The sequence below is a fragment of the Trematomus bernacchii genome, unplaced genomic scaffold, assembly GCF_902827165.1.
Source record: "Trematomus bernacchii unplaced genomic scaffold, fTreBer1.1, whole genome shotgun sequence".
NCBI classification, from domain to species: domain Eukaryota; kingdom Metazoa; phylum Chordata; class Actinopteri; order Perciformes; family Nototheniidae; genus Trematomus; species Trematomus bernacchii.
The window spans coordinates 923,991-938,388 of record NW_022988176.1 but is presented as its reverse complement, the minus strand read 5'-3'; the positions used below and the strand labels follow the sequence as shown (position 1 = coordinate 938,388).

The following is a 14,398-nucleotide window of genomic DNA, read 5'->3' as shown; positions in this document are numbered from 1 at the left end:
AATGTCAATCAAGCACAGTTTGTACACACCTGTGCAATGCAAAGGGGCTTTAATATGTGACTGTCATTGTGTTTTGGTTCCATAGTAAACAATAAAGGCTAATAAATGTACACTGTTTGCCTGTTGATGTACACTATTGACAAGTAAAATAAAGAAGCTAATATAATCTGCTGCAGAAAATTGGAGAGTTGGAAAACAAAATGAACATTGATTAAATATATTGGCAGTGCCAGTGCCCTAGGGCTTTGGGCAGTGCTATACCGATGGTCCGATTGACATCTTTCAGTGCGCATAGTGCAGCATGATGTTGTATTGTGTAATAAACATCTCAACTATGTTGAAAAACTCTCACCTAGCAATAGTCGGTACTTAATAGTCCTCCTCCGTATAACACAAGTGCTGTTTTGTTTCATTATTCATTTCATTAAGATATTCATTGCTATCGGGATGTTAAGAGCATTCCATGGAATATAACAAAAAGTGTATCTCGAGCCGGTTTCTCAAACTTACCTACCCCACCTTTAACAGGCCAAGCTCAAACTTTTACTGTGGAAAATCGTGTGTGCTGCAGGCGTGCCTGTACCGTGCGTCAAAATGACGTCGAACGTAAACCAGAAGTGACGTAATCTCCGTTCCCCGTACCTCCGTGTTGCACGTGTGTTTACAAAAAATGTGGACGATTGAGCTGAATCAGTGATAGTATTCATATTCTTTAAACACAGTTGCTCTTGACCGGTTTAAACATGGGGAAGCTTAATGTCGTGGTGTTGAGATACTTATCTCGAGATGACTTCCGGGTCCTCACAGCGGTAAGTAGTGAGCTAGCTACAAGCTAACTGTTCTGTGTGAGCTGAGTTAGCCTGTGCTAGGCTAGCTTTCCAATGTAACGCTTTAATACACGAACTAATGTTGTCAGCAACTTATTAACGAGCTGTCAAAATGTAGCTTGACGTTATTACCCTGTTGAATTGGGTAAAATAACGTCTGTGTTGTCAGGGTGTTTTTGTCAAAAGTAATATTTTTAGTTTGGTCTGATTCTGTCCCATCAGTCTTTTCTCTGTTAGTGTGTCCTTGATCCAGCTGTTAATATCGAGTTTCATATATTATTTGGATGAAACAGTTTATTTTTCGAATGATTTTAATATATTAAATTAAAGTAAGAAATCTTGCTGATGTATTGGTTTAAGTGAGTCTCTGCTTTCAAGTACCCACTTATATCGTGGTAAATTATTAATCATGTAATCCTATTCCAAAATCAAGTTGAATTTCTAAGTGGAAATTACTTTTTGAATCCTACACTTAGATCAGTATTTCATTATAAAACAGCACAGTTTCACATCATTGACTTAACAATACTTATTAAGATTTTCAGCATTTTGCTTAAATGCTTGTTTTTTTTATTGACCTCAATATTACTTTTAACCTAAACTCAACTTTTATTATTGCTCATATCCATTTAGCTCCACATCACTGTAACACTGTTTCTGAGAGCAGGCTTGAATTCCAGCACACTTGGCAGTCTTTTTCTGATTCTTCCTGTGATTTTCCCCTCACACAGGTTGAGATGGGGATGAAGAACCATGAGATCGTCCCAGTGAGTCTCCTGTCCTCCATCGCTAGCCTTAAACATGGCGGCTGCAACAAGATCCTCAGAGAGCTCGTCAAACACAAGCTTGTGGCCTATGAACGCAGCAGGGGTAAGAAAACACAGACATGCTTGCTGAACATTCGTAGTCCTGCTCCACGTTATATTTCCTAATGCATCCTGTATATGTTGATTCCAGCTGTGCAGGGTTACAGGTTGAACAATGGAGGATATGACTACTTGGCTCTGAAGACCTTGTGCGCCAGAGAAGTGCTCATTTCAGTTGGAAACCAGATGGGTGTTGGTAAAGAGTCTGGTAAGAAGTGGCAAACACCTCTCATTTGGCGTGCATGTTTCATTTGAAATAAATTGCAAGACGTTCTCTATTTATTTATATATACATGATAATGGTTCACATAAGCAAATATTTCTCATCTTAATTTACACAAGAATCACACACTAATTTCGAAATGATAAGGCACATTTTTAAAATGGATGAAAACAAAATGTCCTGAAAGCTTACCATAAAACATGTGTATTCTAACCCCGGGATTCCACCGGGTCCGTCTGCACCGCGGTTTTGTTCCGACCTCCTACAGCGCCAAACCCCACCGGGCGCGTTTCAGAAGCGGAGCGTCTTGCGTGCCGGCTCGCAGTTTTTGTTGATTTGGGCATAATTCCTGGACAGGCTACTTTGAACAGACAAAGTTAATAATAATTGTAATAGTCCAGTTATAAACGACATGAATCAAAGATGTGTTGCTGTATTTTAGTGGTAAAAAAAATGCATTCATCATCATAATTATTCTATATATATATAATTTACACAGTGCCTTTAAACCGGAGGAGAACGCTGGCATTTCTCCTCCTACTTGAAAGACTATGGAGGGATAGGGTCTGCAAAATTTGTTTATTTTGGGGATTGACTGGATGTCAAATGGACAGACCCGGTGAAATCAAGGGGTAACGGAATAGTTCAAATAAAACTGTTTTCTGCACTATTGTATTTGATATTTTTCTGCTACAAATCCATGTGGTAATTGTTGATGGAAGTTGCTTTTTATATCCATAATTATAAAGAAATACTGGGAAGTCTTTTTAACCGTGGTGTTTTAAAAGACAGTAGTCTAACTCGGCAGCAGATTATGATTCCTTGCGTGTCGATGTGAATGACATCTGTTCTCTGTCAGGTTGCCAGAAATTCTCATGTTCATAGAAACATTTGATTGTGCTCCCTCCTTTTAGATATTTATATTGTGGCGAGTCCCAACAACGAGCAGTACGCTCTGAAGCTTCACAGGTTGGGTCGTACCTCCTTCAGGAACCTGAAGAACAAGAGAGATTATCACCAGCACAGGAAGAACGTGTCCTGGCTCTACCTCTCTCGGCTTTCTGCCATGAAGGAGTATGCCTACATGAAGGTATGTGGACAAATCAAAAAAGGTTCCATGTTCCAATTCCTACGATGTGAAGTAGAAATCAATTTCGTGTGCAGCATCTTTTGAGTCCCTTTTTCTCATTTTTTTAGGTATTGTACGAACGGGGCTTTCCCGTTCCCAAACCTGTGGACTATAACCGACATGCAATAGTGATGGAGTTCATCAATGGATATCCGCTGTAAGTAAACAAGCCATTCTTCTCTCTTACTTTATATATAACACTAACGAAAGCATTCTTTTCCTGGTCTCTTTTCCTAATATTAAATGTTCGTATTGTTTGTGTGATGTCTTTCAGGTGTCAGGTGCATAAGCTGGAGGATCCATCACACCTGTATAATGAGTTCATGGAGCTCATTGTCAAACTGGGCAATCACGGCCTGATTCATGGAGACTTCAACGAGTTCAACCTCATGCTGGACGACCACGACCACATCACTATGATCGACTTTCCTCAAATGGTGTCCACCTCGCATTTAAATGCTGAATGGTTCGTTACCGTGACAATTTGGAAAATAAATGAACACCTATAATTAATTAAACAAAACTAAATATGTTTTTTTTGTTCACTTTTCATATCTTTCTTTATAGGTATTTTGACAGAGATGTCAAATGCATCAGAGATTTCTTCGCCAGAAGATACAATTACGAGAGTGAGCTCTACCCAACATTCAAAGACGTCAGGTAAATACTTATATTTATGTTTCGTTGCCAATAAAATTACTGAAATGCATCAAAAAGATTCTTGTTCTTGTTATTTCGAAATGCATTTAAGCTATTTTAGCAACCACGGGAAAATGTTGTCTGCCTTGTTTATTAACATGTAAGTTGTTCAAAATGTGTCCCGACACAAAATCTTGCATTGATTGTTTTCTTTTGTACAATTATTTCTAAAAACGCGATTTGCAAATAAAAAGCAAGCCTTAGTTGATCTTCTGTGTCATTGTTTATTCCTACAGGCGATCTTGTTCTCTAGATATCGAAGTATCAGCTAGCGGCTTCACCAAAGACATGGAGAGAGACAGTGCATTGCTTCACCCAGCAGGACCCGATGAAGAGGACGACGATGAAGAGGAGGAGAGTGATGACGAAGAGGCAACAGACGAGGAGGAAGAAGAGGAAGTGGACATGGATGAATATAAACATGCAATGCTGGAACTAGAAGGTCTGAAAATCAGCGACTCCACTGCAGACAAACACGAAGAGCAGAGCGAGAAAGAGGAAGAACAAAAAGAGACTGAGACAACGTCGCCTGCTGTAGGAGAGGAAGAGGAAGAACAAAAAGAGACTGAGACAACGTCGCCTGCTGTAGGAGAGGAAGAGGAAGAACAAAAAGAGACTGAGACAACGTCGCCTGCTGTAGGAGAGGAAGAGGAAGAACAAAAAGAGACTGAGACAACGTCGCCTGCTGTAGGAGATGAAGAGCCAGGGAAAGACTTGGAAAAAGAGTTGAGCGAGGCAGAGGATGAGTGTGCAGAGCTGGGAGACCTTTCTGCTGCGAACAAAGACTTCAAACCCTTCAGGTAAACAAAACAAAAAAAGTTAGCATGTCCAATATCCAAAATGATGTATATTTCCTAAAATAAGTTTGAATACTTCACCTGTAGCTGCCACAAAGTCAACACATATTTTAAGTTTTGATTAATAGGAATGGCAGGTAACTGACTTTCATTTTGTTCTGCTGTTAAACTCATTGCAATTTCTTTTACTGTGTTTTTCCTGCAGAGACTCAGACAGTCTTCTACAGATGGCAGAGCACATGAGGAGGAGGAGGACAGACAGCGAGGGCACGATGGGCAGCATGGGGAGCTGTTCTACAATACCACTAGTAAGTCAACCACAGAAACACAGCTTTCTAGGCCCTTTTTGTTTGTTTTATGTATACATGTCACACTGTAGGACTGCGGGAAACGATATTTCTGGATGTATAACACATGTAGAATTTTTGACAATAAAGCTGACTTTGACTTTAGCAAAGTGTATTAGACATGGGTCAAGTTGGGAGACAGTACCATTATAAAGAAACACTGAGAATAATTTATCACTACAACTTTCTTGACAAAAACGTAGATATCCTGTAGGTGTAGCTAAAGAGCTTTCATGGTGATGCAGTTTGTCAATGAATGTGTCGGTTGACTTTTAAAGAGAGAGAAAATGTCTGCATACTGTTGTGTCCTGCCTAGCACGGACATAAAGCGTAAACATTGGTCCGTAGTAACCTGCTGTTGTTTGGTGTGTGCTGCAGGAGGTTGTCCGTCAGAAGGTGCGGAGGCAGCTCTCCAAACAGCAGAAGGCAGCGCAGAGGAGACGCCTGCAGAAGGGAGAGGCCAACCTGGTAACCAGTGTCAAGAGAGACAACGACAGCAACATCAAGTCTAGTATGGAGTCCGACTCCTTCTGGGGATAAATGGCAGTCCAGAGATGCACAGACCAGATTCATATCAACAAGTCTGTTGCATTGTCCCTGCTTCTGTGTCTGATGAGTTGAAAACAAATGAAATTGGATGGATAATCTCAGCAGGAGAGTTTCTGCAGCAAATCAACTGTCCTGTACACAAAAGAAGACTGAAAACAAAGTGCATGTATTCAGCAAATCATCACACTGACCAGTAAGAAGACTTTTCTGTTTGAACTGTAGTGAACTACCATGTTCAACATACAGTGTAATGTAAATATCAACTGCTTATAATGAAGCTGTATGTTTGATAATAAACCCATTTAAACCTTACTGATAAGGTGTGTTTATCTCTGTTTGTTCAAAAAGATTGGTACATTAAAAAAAAGGTCAAAACATGAAATGCACCTGTGCTAAACAGGGTTAGCTCATGGTGGCAACAAAAGACAGAGGCCTATAGAGTAACTTTTACTATTATTGTGATTTCAAGTTCAGGTTTATTGCTGACCAAGTTACTCAAATGGATTTAAGAACAAACGGATTGCACGTTCCTGAAGAGCTTTTATTTATCCTAAACTCTAGTGGTCCAAAGGTCTCCCAACTATTATGGTAGTTTGAAAAGATTCCTAACTCCACCCTTCGGGCATCCAATCAAAAACAAGCAGGTCCTGACACACGATTGGGAATGCTTCATAACGCAACACTACTAAAAGCATTAAATAAACACACATCCCTTTCCCCTTCGCATGGGCACAACCTAGCTGAGACATAACATGTAGAAGAGGAGAAGGCAGAGGACTGAGAGCTGAGAAACTACTCGGACTAAGAATTTGGTTCATTTATTAGAGAGCGGCTTTCAGAGAGCAAGTTAATTCAGGCTTCAACAATGGTTATTCAAATTGAAGAGGGTGAATGGAGCTCAGACCCTGGACTTCATGGGCTCAAATTAGTGTGTGAAGTCGAAAGTATCCCACCCCCATACATCTTAAACACTCATTTTGGGTAGAATTGTCTCCAATGTTATGAACACTGACGGTATTTCATATAAAAAGGAACACCCAGTCACCTTTCCACAGACATTTTTACTTTTCCTCAAGGTGCCACATTGTGCCATCTGTGGTTCAACTTGGCCACTTTGTGCAGGTCTCTAACTACTCGACTCTGTTCAGGGATTAGCCAGCTGCACGGCCCGAGGGGAGGGGCTCAGCATTCCAGCCAAGCACCTCTGTGAGTGTGTGTGTGTGTGTGTGTGGGTGCATGTGTAGAAAAAGTGAGGGGCCCTCTGAGCTAATTGGCAGTGAGGTTGACAAAGGTGGTCCGCTTCAAAAGAGAAACCCTGGTGAGATGTTCACACAGGAGAAGGGAAGGGGAGTACGGGAGAGTAAGAGGGGATTTCAGATGTGGAGTTTATTCCTCATGGTCTTCCCATCCTGAGTTGTGATGGCGGTCGTCGTTGGTCATTTCCAGGGACATATGTGCTGTTTGGATGGATCTTTTTGATGAGAGGAAGGATTTATTGAGGCAGCTGTGAAAGCAAACTCTGGATGGAGATGAGTCAAGTGGAAGTGGAGGAGAGCATCATGTCATACCTGTCACAGAGCGAGACTGACGCCAGCCCCAAAGACTGTGAGTAACTCAGAAGCTTTGTGAGAGACATGATTTTTTTTTACAGGAAATAAACTATTTATTTTAGATATTAATCTCTTAAAATTGTAACAGGTGTGTTTTCAACTGATGTTATCAGTATGGTAGTAGTTTTATCATGACTTTGTTATATTCCTAAAACAAATATCCATCAAAGTATCACTGCTACAAAAGACTTTACTGCAGTGAATACTTTAGAACAAAGTGAAGGACACAGAAAACCCTTTAAGCTATTTCAGGGTCAGAAAAATCTAAAAGGGTTGCACAATTCAGATTTGTTTAAGTTACAGGGTGGCGCTTACCGCTCCTTGTTCTACTTAAATAAACACTGTCTGGGATTTAAACTTGTATATTGATGTTAGCCTTCATACATATTCCCACATGTTTACTCAGTGAGCCAAAAATAAAGCTTTTACTCATGATGATAACAAAGTAGTAATATTACGTTTTTAAAAAGGAAATCATAATTATTAAGTTGGGATCATGTTCTCTTCAACAGTTTTCTTTGGGTTTTGGTTTGCTTCATTTCTGTCCTTGTCCTTATTATACGTGTGTGCAGTGAATGTGGTGGCGATGCTCCATAACTTCTGGGATCAGAGGCAGACGACTCAGTCCAACGGTTCCTCTGATGAATCAGACGGTTCTGTTGGGGAAGCCCCCGTCCACACTGAGAGCTTACTGCTGTACGAGTCTGCTGCGTCCCCCGGCCCCCCATACGTCTGCTATGTGACCCTGCCTGGAGGAAGCTGCTTTGGGAACTATAAGGTGTGTTTAGTATCATCTCTGCTGCCTGTTTCCTTGGTAGTGGGGGTATCACAGTATAATATGAACAATTGATATCATGAGGAGACGGAACAAACACTCACAGAAAGTGGAAAACAAGCTGTTAGCGATGCCATGATCTTAGGGCAGGAATACCGTGAACATAGTTTAACGTGACAGAGGAATAAATACACACGTACACCATCAGCTGTGCTTCAATCGGAAGTGACACGTTTTATTGCGCATGTCCCTTTTATCACGGGAATACAGGAAGTGATTAGTATAAGAGTACTAAATAAACAGAATTCATATATTACATTTCATAATTCAACACAAGCATTGCATTAAATTATCCTCTGCCTCCTAAATCATTTCATTTAAAAAGAGATTTTTTAGACTTTTAATGTTATTTTGGAGACAAAATGCACAAAAAACAAAGGTAACAATGAATTTCACTGAACGCATTATTACGTGTTTTAATGTAAGATGAAGTACCCTTTCTTAGTAGTTCCAACATCTACACTGTATCAATGATGTCCTATGTCTTAGTCAAAAACGTAGTCAATAATAAGCTACTATTTAGCAATTTCAAGATACATGATGCAGGTGATATTTCTGTCTTGATGGTTAAATTGCAGGGTGCGTTGAAACCAGAACATTAGTTGTAAATGTATAATCAATAATCATAACTTGTTATTCTAAGTAAATAGCTAAATGGCTGTAGTACTTTGCAGTTGTTTCTGTTCATTTTGCTGCAGCCGTCCCAGTAACAAGTTTTCTTACAAACTTTATTTGTTCTTGTTTTATTATCAACTTTCACATTAAGAGGTAAGCGCTGTTAAGCAAGAGTTGAAGGAGATTTGGTGGGGATAAGCACACACAGTCACACACACTTTTGAGGTTGTTTTAAATTGATGTCGTTCTGTTTCTGTTTCCAACAATGCCTCTCATTGTGACCCAGACGCAGCCCCCAGCTCAGAGGAGGCACATGATTGGTTATCTGTGAATGCCTTTTATGTTCTAATCTCATTGGTGAATTGAGTTCTGATCCCATGATTAGCTGTAATGAAGTGTAAAATCATCAAAATGTAGCCGAAAGTAGGCGCCCTTTTACTGACAGGACTTATTGACTCAATCAGAAAACCCCAGGCTCAGCAAACCGAGAAACTTTAGTTTAAAATGACAAAAGTTAGTCAAGTCAAAGTCAAAGTCAACTTTAATGTCAATCTTTCAGTTTGTGTGTACAGACAGAGAGATCGAAATACCGTTTCCCACAATCCCGAATACAAAACCAAAATATATAAAAATATGTATGCAAATATATATATACCTATATATACACAATCAAAAGACACATTTATACATATGCACACATTAAGACCTAAATAAAAGCACAACAATCAATATATACAAAATAACAGTCACTTTAATATCTTTGAGAATGTACATTAGTGCAAGACTGTCCATAGCAGCGTAAAAAAAAGTGTCTGGTGCTGGTTACATATTTGTCTCACTCTTTTTACAGGTGTGTGACACCCAGGCAGAGGCTCGGCGGGACGCAGCTCGCGTGGCTCTCATGAACTCTCTTGTGAACGAGCTGCCGTGCCGGCGCATCAACCCTCAGTTCATCACTCACAGTTTGGAGCAGGCGGCCACAGACAGTGCTGTGAGCGTGAGCAAACACATTATTACAACTTAATACAATCATTTAATATCAAGATGAATGTTGATCTTCACTGTTGTCTCTGTTTAGGTCACTATGGAGGATTCTTGTGATTCAAGCACCAGTATAGGAACCTACAGTTTGCTGCTTCATTCCTACAAAGGAAAGACAATGTTGGAGTTTCAGGTAAAAAATAAAGCCACGGCTGATTTAGCAAAATGCTATCTTTCTTGTTTCTGTCCTCATAAATCATGTGATAATTGTGTGTACTATCAATTTACTTCAAAGGATTCGGGCTTTGTAAGCAGGTACTTTTCTGCTCGGATATCTTGAATAGTTTATTTATAATTATAATTACATTTTTAGCTTTAAAATGTAACATGACGTAGGTATTATAATGCTAAACACAACAAGAATCACAACCAATGGGTGGTAATTATACCCACCAGTGTTATTATTAACCCCCCAAGTATGTTTTTGCTCATTTCTCCTTCTCCATTTCACTGTGTTAGACCCAGGCATGGTATGCAACACCATATATTCCTCGCTTTGTGTAAATAAACATAAGCTGTGCGCAGGCAGAGGGTTATTAGCTGGAGGAAATGGGTTCATTTTCATTCCATGGATCATAGAGATGAAGACTTTTTAAGGAATACACACACCTTCATGACAGACAATGAAATGGTTTGACACAAACATTTAAATCTCTCCAGACACAGCATCAACAATACGGTATGCAGCTCTCAGGGCTTCAGATATGTTATACATGCAGATACTCCAGGGAGGGTTCAACAGTTTGGTAGTCATGCAGAATCATAAAGTAGCATAAATAAACAGAGCAAAAAGGCCAGCTGATACAACATGGACCTCAACCCCAGACAACGTACAGTATGTGTCATATTCAGTGTTGGAAAGCTTCTTTGAAATTATGGCTTTTTGATCTACCAATTACTTCACATAGTATATTAGAGCAAAGTTACCATAGGCTAAAACTCTGGCTTCTTTTACAAAAGTAGTTCAAACTAAATAAAGGTCACAGGCCAGCAGAAAAAGCCTCCCAATTGATTTTATTTTCAAAAGTGATATGCAGGTCTTATATAAACCAAAAAACTGTATTTAATTTCAACGTTTTTAAGCCGCTTGACCAACTTGAGCACTGGCCTAAAAAAAGCAGTTTTGTAACATCTGACTTCTTAAAAAAACGACGTTCCCCTTGAACCTTTGTAACATTATAAACAGCTTGAACACAGGTCACAGTAAAACATATTTGTCCTGTTCAGAGCAGAATTAAAGAGGGTCAATTACAGTACAGTAAAACATTGAATAAAAATGGTTTCCATTTATGCCCCACACATTTTTTGTAGGTAAAGAAGTTAGCTGAAAATGGAAATATAAACCACTTGAAGTACCAGCAAGCCAAATACAGTTAACCTTTAGTTACATGTAGTTCACTACTTCCTAAGATTGGTCATATGTTCCATCTGTGTTTCATGACATCAATTGTAGTTAATGTACAGACTTTCTCTGTTAAACACTAAAGTCATTAGCTCCTAACACAGGGCAGCTGTGTTTTATAAATCAGGGGTAAAACCTACCTGGTGCATAAAGATTTACAATATCTTTTCAAACCAATCATTCACAGTTTAGGTGTGCGTTCAAGAAATACCCTGATAATATGTTATCTTTGTCAGACCTCCGTACACAGAGCTGGATGTTTGGGTTTGTTATTACCGTCATTAATCATATGGTTGCACAAGACTCTCTCTCTCTCTGTGTGTCTAATGGTCACCCACCTCCTCCCCCTCTCTTTCCCTGTATAGGAGATGATGACAATTTTCCAGTTGTTGCAGTGGAACGGGACACTGAAGGCTCTGAGGGAGAGGCAGTGCTCTCGGCAGGTACAGGTTTTGAGGATATCTTATCCCTGGTTTCAGTTAACTTAAAAAAAACACAGGATATCTGCTGCTGCCACAAGAATAATGTAGACGTGACGTTAGTGAGCTAAGAGTGGATTTATCGCTACTTTAATACAAGGGAATAAGTTGTGTTGAAGTAGGCCAGAGGTGGGAGAAGTACTCAGATCTTGTAATGAAGTAAAAGTCGAAGTACCAGAGTGTAGCAATACTCTGTTACAAGTAAAAGTCCTGCATTCAAAATGTTTCTCAAGTAAAAACACAAAAGTATAAGCATCTAAATATACTTAAAGTACCAAAAGGAAAAGTTATATTGTGCAGAGCGGCCCATTTCAGAATAATATATATGATATGTTTTGATTATAAATATTTATGCATTGAAGTGTTGTCAAAGCTGGTAAAGGTGCAGCTAGTTTTAGTAATTAATGCTTTGTTTGCTGCAGGGTAGTTAATGGATTTTCTCCAGGTGTAACTAAAGTATTTTTAAAGTGTTGATTATATATTTCACATGATTAATCAAACATGTAAAGTAACCAAAGGTATTACAAAAATGTAGTGGAGTAAAAGTACATGACTTATCTCTGAATTGTAGTAGAGTAGAAGTACAAAGTAGCAAATCATTGAAATAGTCAAGTAGAGTACAAATCCCTCAAAATTGTACTTAAGTACAGTACTTGAGTAAATCTACCTTGTAACTTTACACCACTGGATGCTGCATACTGATTATTGATTATTGATTATGTTATTTCCTTCCTCCCAGAGTGTGATTTCCTATTACTCCCAGAGAGGACTTGATGAGTACATGCGCAGCAGCATGGCTCTGGATTGGCTGGGGCGGGAGCAGAGGTCAGCGGGGCGCCTGGGGGAGGAGCTGCAGGTGGCGCAGAGGGAGCTGGTGTTTGCCCGCCGCCGAGGCATAGAGCTGCGCTTCTACAAGGAGAAGACAGAGATCCTCAGCTTGGCTCTGAGTCAGGCATACATTCACCACACACCTGAGGCCTTCAGTGAGGCGTCCAGTCACCCATACAAACAAGAAGAACTTCCTCTACACACATTATTCAGCCACATCACAGACGTCCAGATAACCCCACCCTGCAGTCCTTCACCACCCCTCCAGAAAACACAAAGAAAACAGTCTGTCACACCTCTGGCAAACACTTCAGCTCATAACAGTCCTGCTCCGTGCTCACAGTACACATTTCTGCCTTGATTTTAAAATAGACTGAAGCCGAAAGTAAAGGATGGACTTTGTCTTTGTAATAGATCTAAAACTCTTTCACTGGAGAGGTCACATCACATCTATGTAAGCATAAGAGTTCTGTGAAAAAGATTGTGCTAAGTTTTGTCTAAATATTAATGTTCTAACCTTACTTACACTCTTTTGTGACTATAGAACAAGGAACTTGAGCTAGATAGGGTATTTAAATCTCCTACACACCAGAAAAGCAGCATTCAAATGATTTAAATCCATTTGCTGGATGTAGTTAAACTATAAAAAGTGTCTGGCTCTCTAAGTTTGTATGAAGAGCACTCTGCTTTCCTGCCTTAGCTTTTATACTGTATACGTTCAGTTGTGTCTTCGTTTAGCCAATATTATGATTCACTTACATAAAAAACAGGAGTTTAAAAATGATATATTTAACCCTGTTACTATTCAATTCAATTCAATCAATTAACTACTTTATCTACCAGCAACTCCTCCCTCCCTGCCTCACTCTTCCTTTCTTCTTCTCTGCCTAGCATGTCATCTGGCATGTCAATTCCCTAAATGGAAATTACTTGCCAAGGCAATTCAGGATACTGACGGACCCTGTGACAAGTTGCATGATGTGTTGGACGTATGCTATGAGACAGTAATACATGTAACACAATGATGGCATTATGTCAGAGAGAAGCTGGATATAAAATACAACCTGGTTTGTATTTATCAGGAGACAACAGGATGGCTGGTCATGTCATAATTTTAAGAACTAGCACAATGTTCCTCATTGTAAAAATGCATAGTGATTTAGAGCATTTGATTATCTTTGGTTGGATTGGTTGGTGGAAATGAACGTATTTTAAAGGGAAAATGTTTTGTGTTTTTTTTTTATCATTTTTGTACATGTTTGGAAATAAATATGTTTTGCTACTCATGACCTGCCTGTTGATTCACTGCTTTTGAAAGTGTAGTATGGCCTATTACAGACATGATCACATATTATTCTGAAACTGGCCCTTCTGTAAATTGAATACAATTGTTTATGAAGTATGTTTTGATGCTAATACTTTTTTTAATTTTCTGTAAGTTTATTAGATTGATGCATGAATTTTACATGTTACATAGTATGTGTACTCTTTAGTTTTGCTGCTTTTACTGAAGTAAAAATACTCAAGTACTTCTATTATCACTGAATTCCATTGGGGTTTTCTGGCAAAAAATAGATATCCTGAATCAAATTAGATCTAGCAGTGAAGGGAACTAAACCTACCCTGGATAAACATTTTGTGCTTTGTTGAGACCACCAGACTCAGGGATAGTTTTATCCCAGACAGAGCAGGCAATATGACTGCTAAACTCCTGAGCTCTCTGAAGTGCCTACATAACTTTTAAGCATTTATCTGTTCGCATTTCACATATGTATTTGTTATTAAAATAAACATTATTTCATTCCTGTACAGTATTTCATTTTACATTCAATTATTTAGCTTATTTCATTCAATTTTACATGTATATAGTTCACTTCTCCTGCATTTCTTGCACATTGGTCACTTGAACCATTCTCTTGCCCTATTTTATTTCGATTCCGCTGCTTTTTGCGCTATTTTGAATTGTCTTATTGTTTTATGTCTAATGTATTTACGTTTCATTGTTGAAGTAGCCAGGGACTTAATGTTTTGTTTCCATTGCCATATCTACACTGTAGCTCATAGACTGTATAGCTGTAGCTACTGTGCAAGTGACAATAACACTTTGCATCTTGAGTCGTGTATCTAGTTTGGGCTCTCTGGCTCACCGTA

General features: G+C 39.1%; 2 protein-coding genes across 4 annotated transcripts; both read left to right on the top strand.

Moving 5' to 3' along the window:
• Positions 1-603: 603 nt before the first annotated feature.
• riok2 (RIO kinase 2 (yeast)) lies at positions 604-5,749 on the top strand. 3 transcript variants are annotated; one of them, XM_034122438.1, is made up of 11 exons: positions 604-809; positions 1,559-1,697; positions 1,785-1,901; positions 2,831-3,006; positions 3,114-3,202; positions 3,320-3,511; positions 3,613-3,705; positions 3,981-4,231; positions 4,283-4,544; positions 4,747-4,849; positions 5,267-5,552. In XM_034122438.1, exons 1-11 carry the CDS (start codon positions 744-746, stop codon positions 5,426-5,428), a joined length of 1,650 nt encoding a protein of 549 aa, XP_033978329.1. In that variant the 5' UTR covers positions 604-743; the 3' UTR covers positions 5,429-5,552. The 3 variants fall into 3 exon arrangements, with proteins under 3 accessions (XP_033978329.1, XP_033978328.1, XP_033978327.1); XM_034122437.1 differs by having other exon boundaries at positions 3,981-4,242; positions 4,294-4,544; XM_034122436.1 differs by having other exon boundaries at positions 3,981-4,544; positions 5,267-5,749.
• A 1,062-nt stretch (positions 5,750-6,811) lies between these two features.
• Positions 6,812-12,842, top strand: LOC117476064 (protein limb expression 1-like). Its single transcript, XM_034122424.1, is given in 7 exon segments — positions 6,812-7,042; positions 7,620-7,825; positions 9,348-9,494; positions 9,576-9,671; positions 11,306-11,383; positions 12,159-12,501; positions 12,504-12,842. Coding segments are annotated over 7 exon segments (1,017 nt in total). The 5' UTR covers positions 6,812-6,960; the 3' UTR covers positions 12,569-12,842.
• Positions 12,843-14,398: the final 1,556 nt, after the last annotated feature.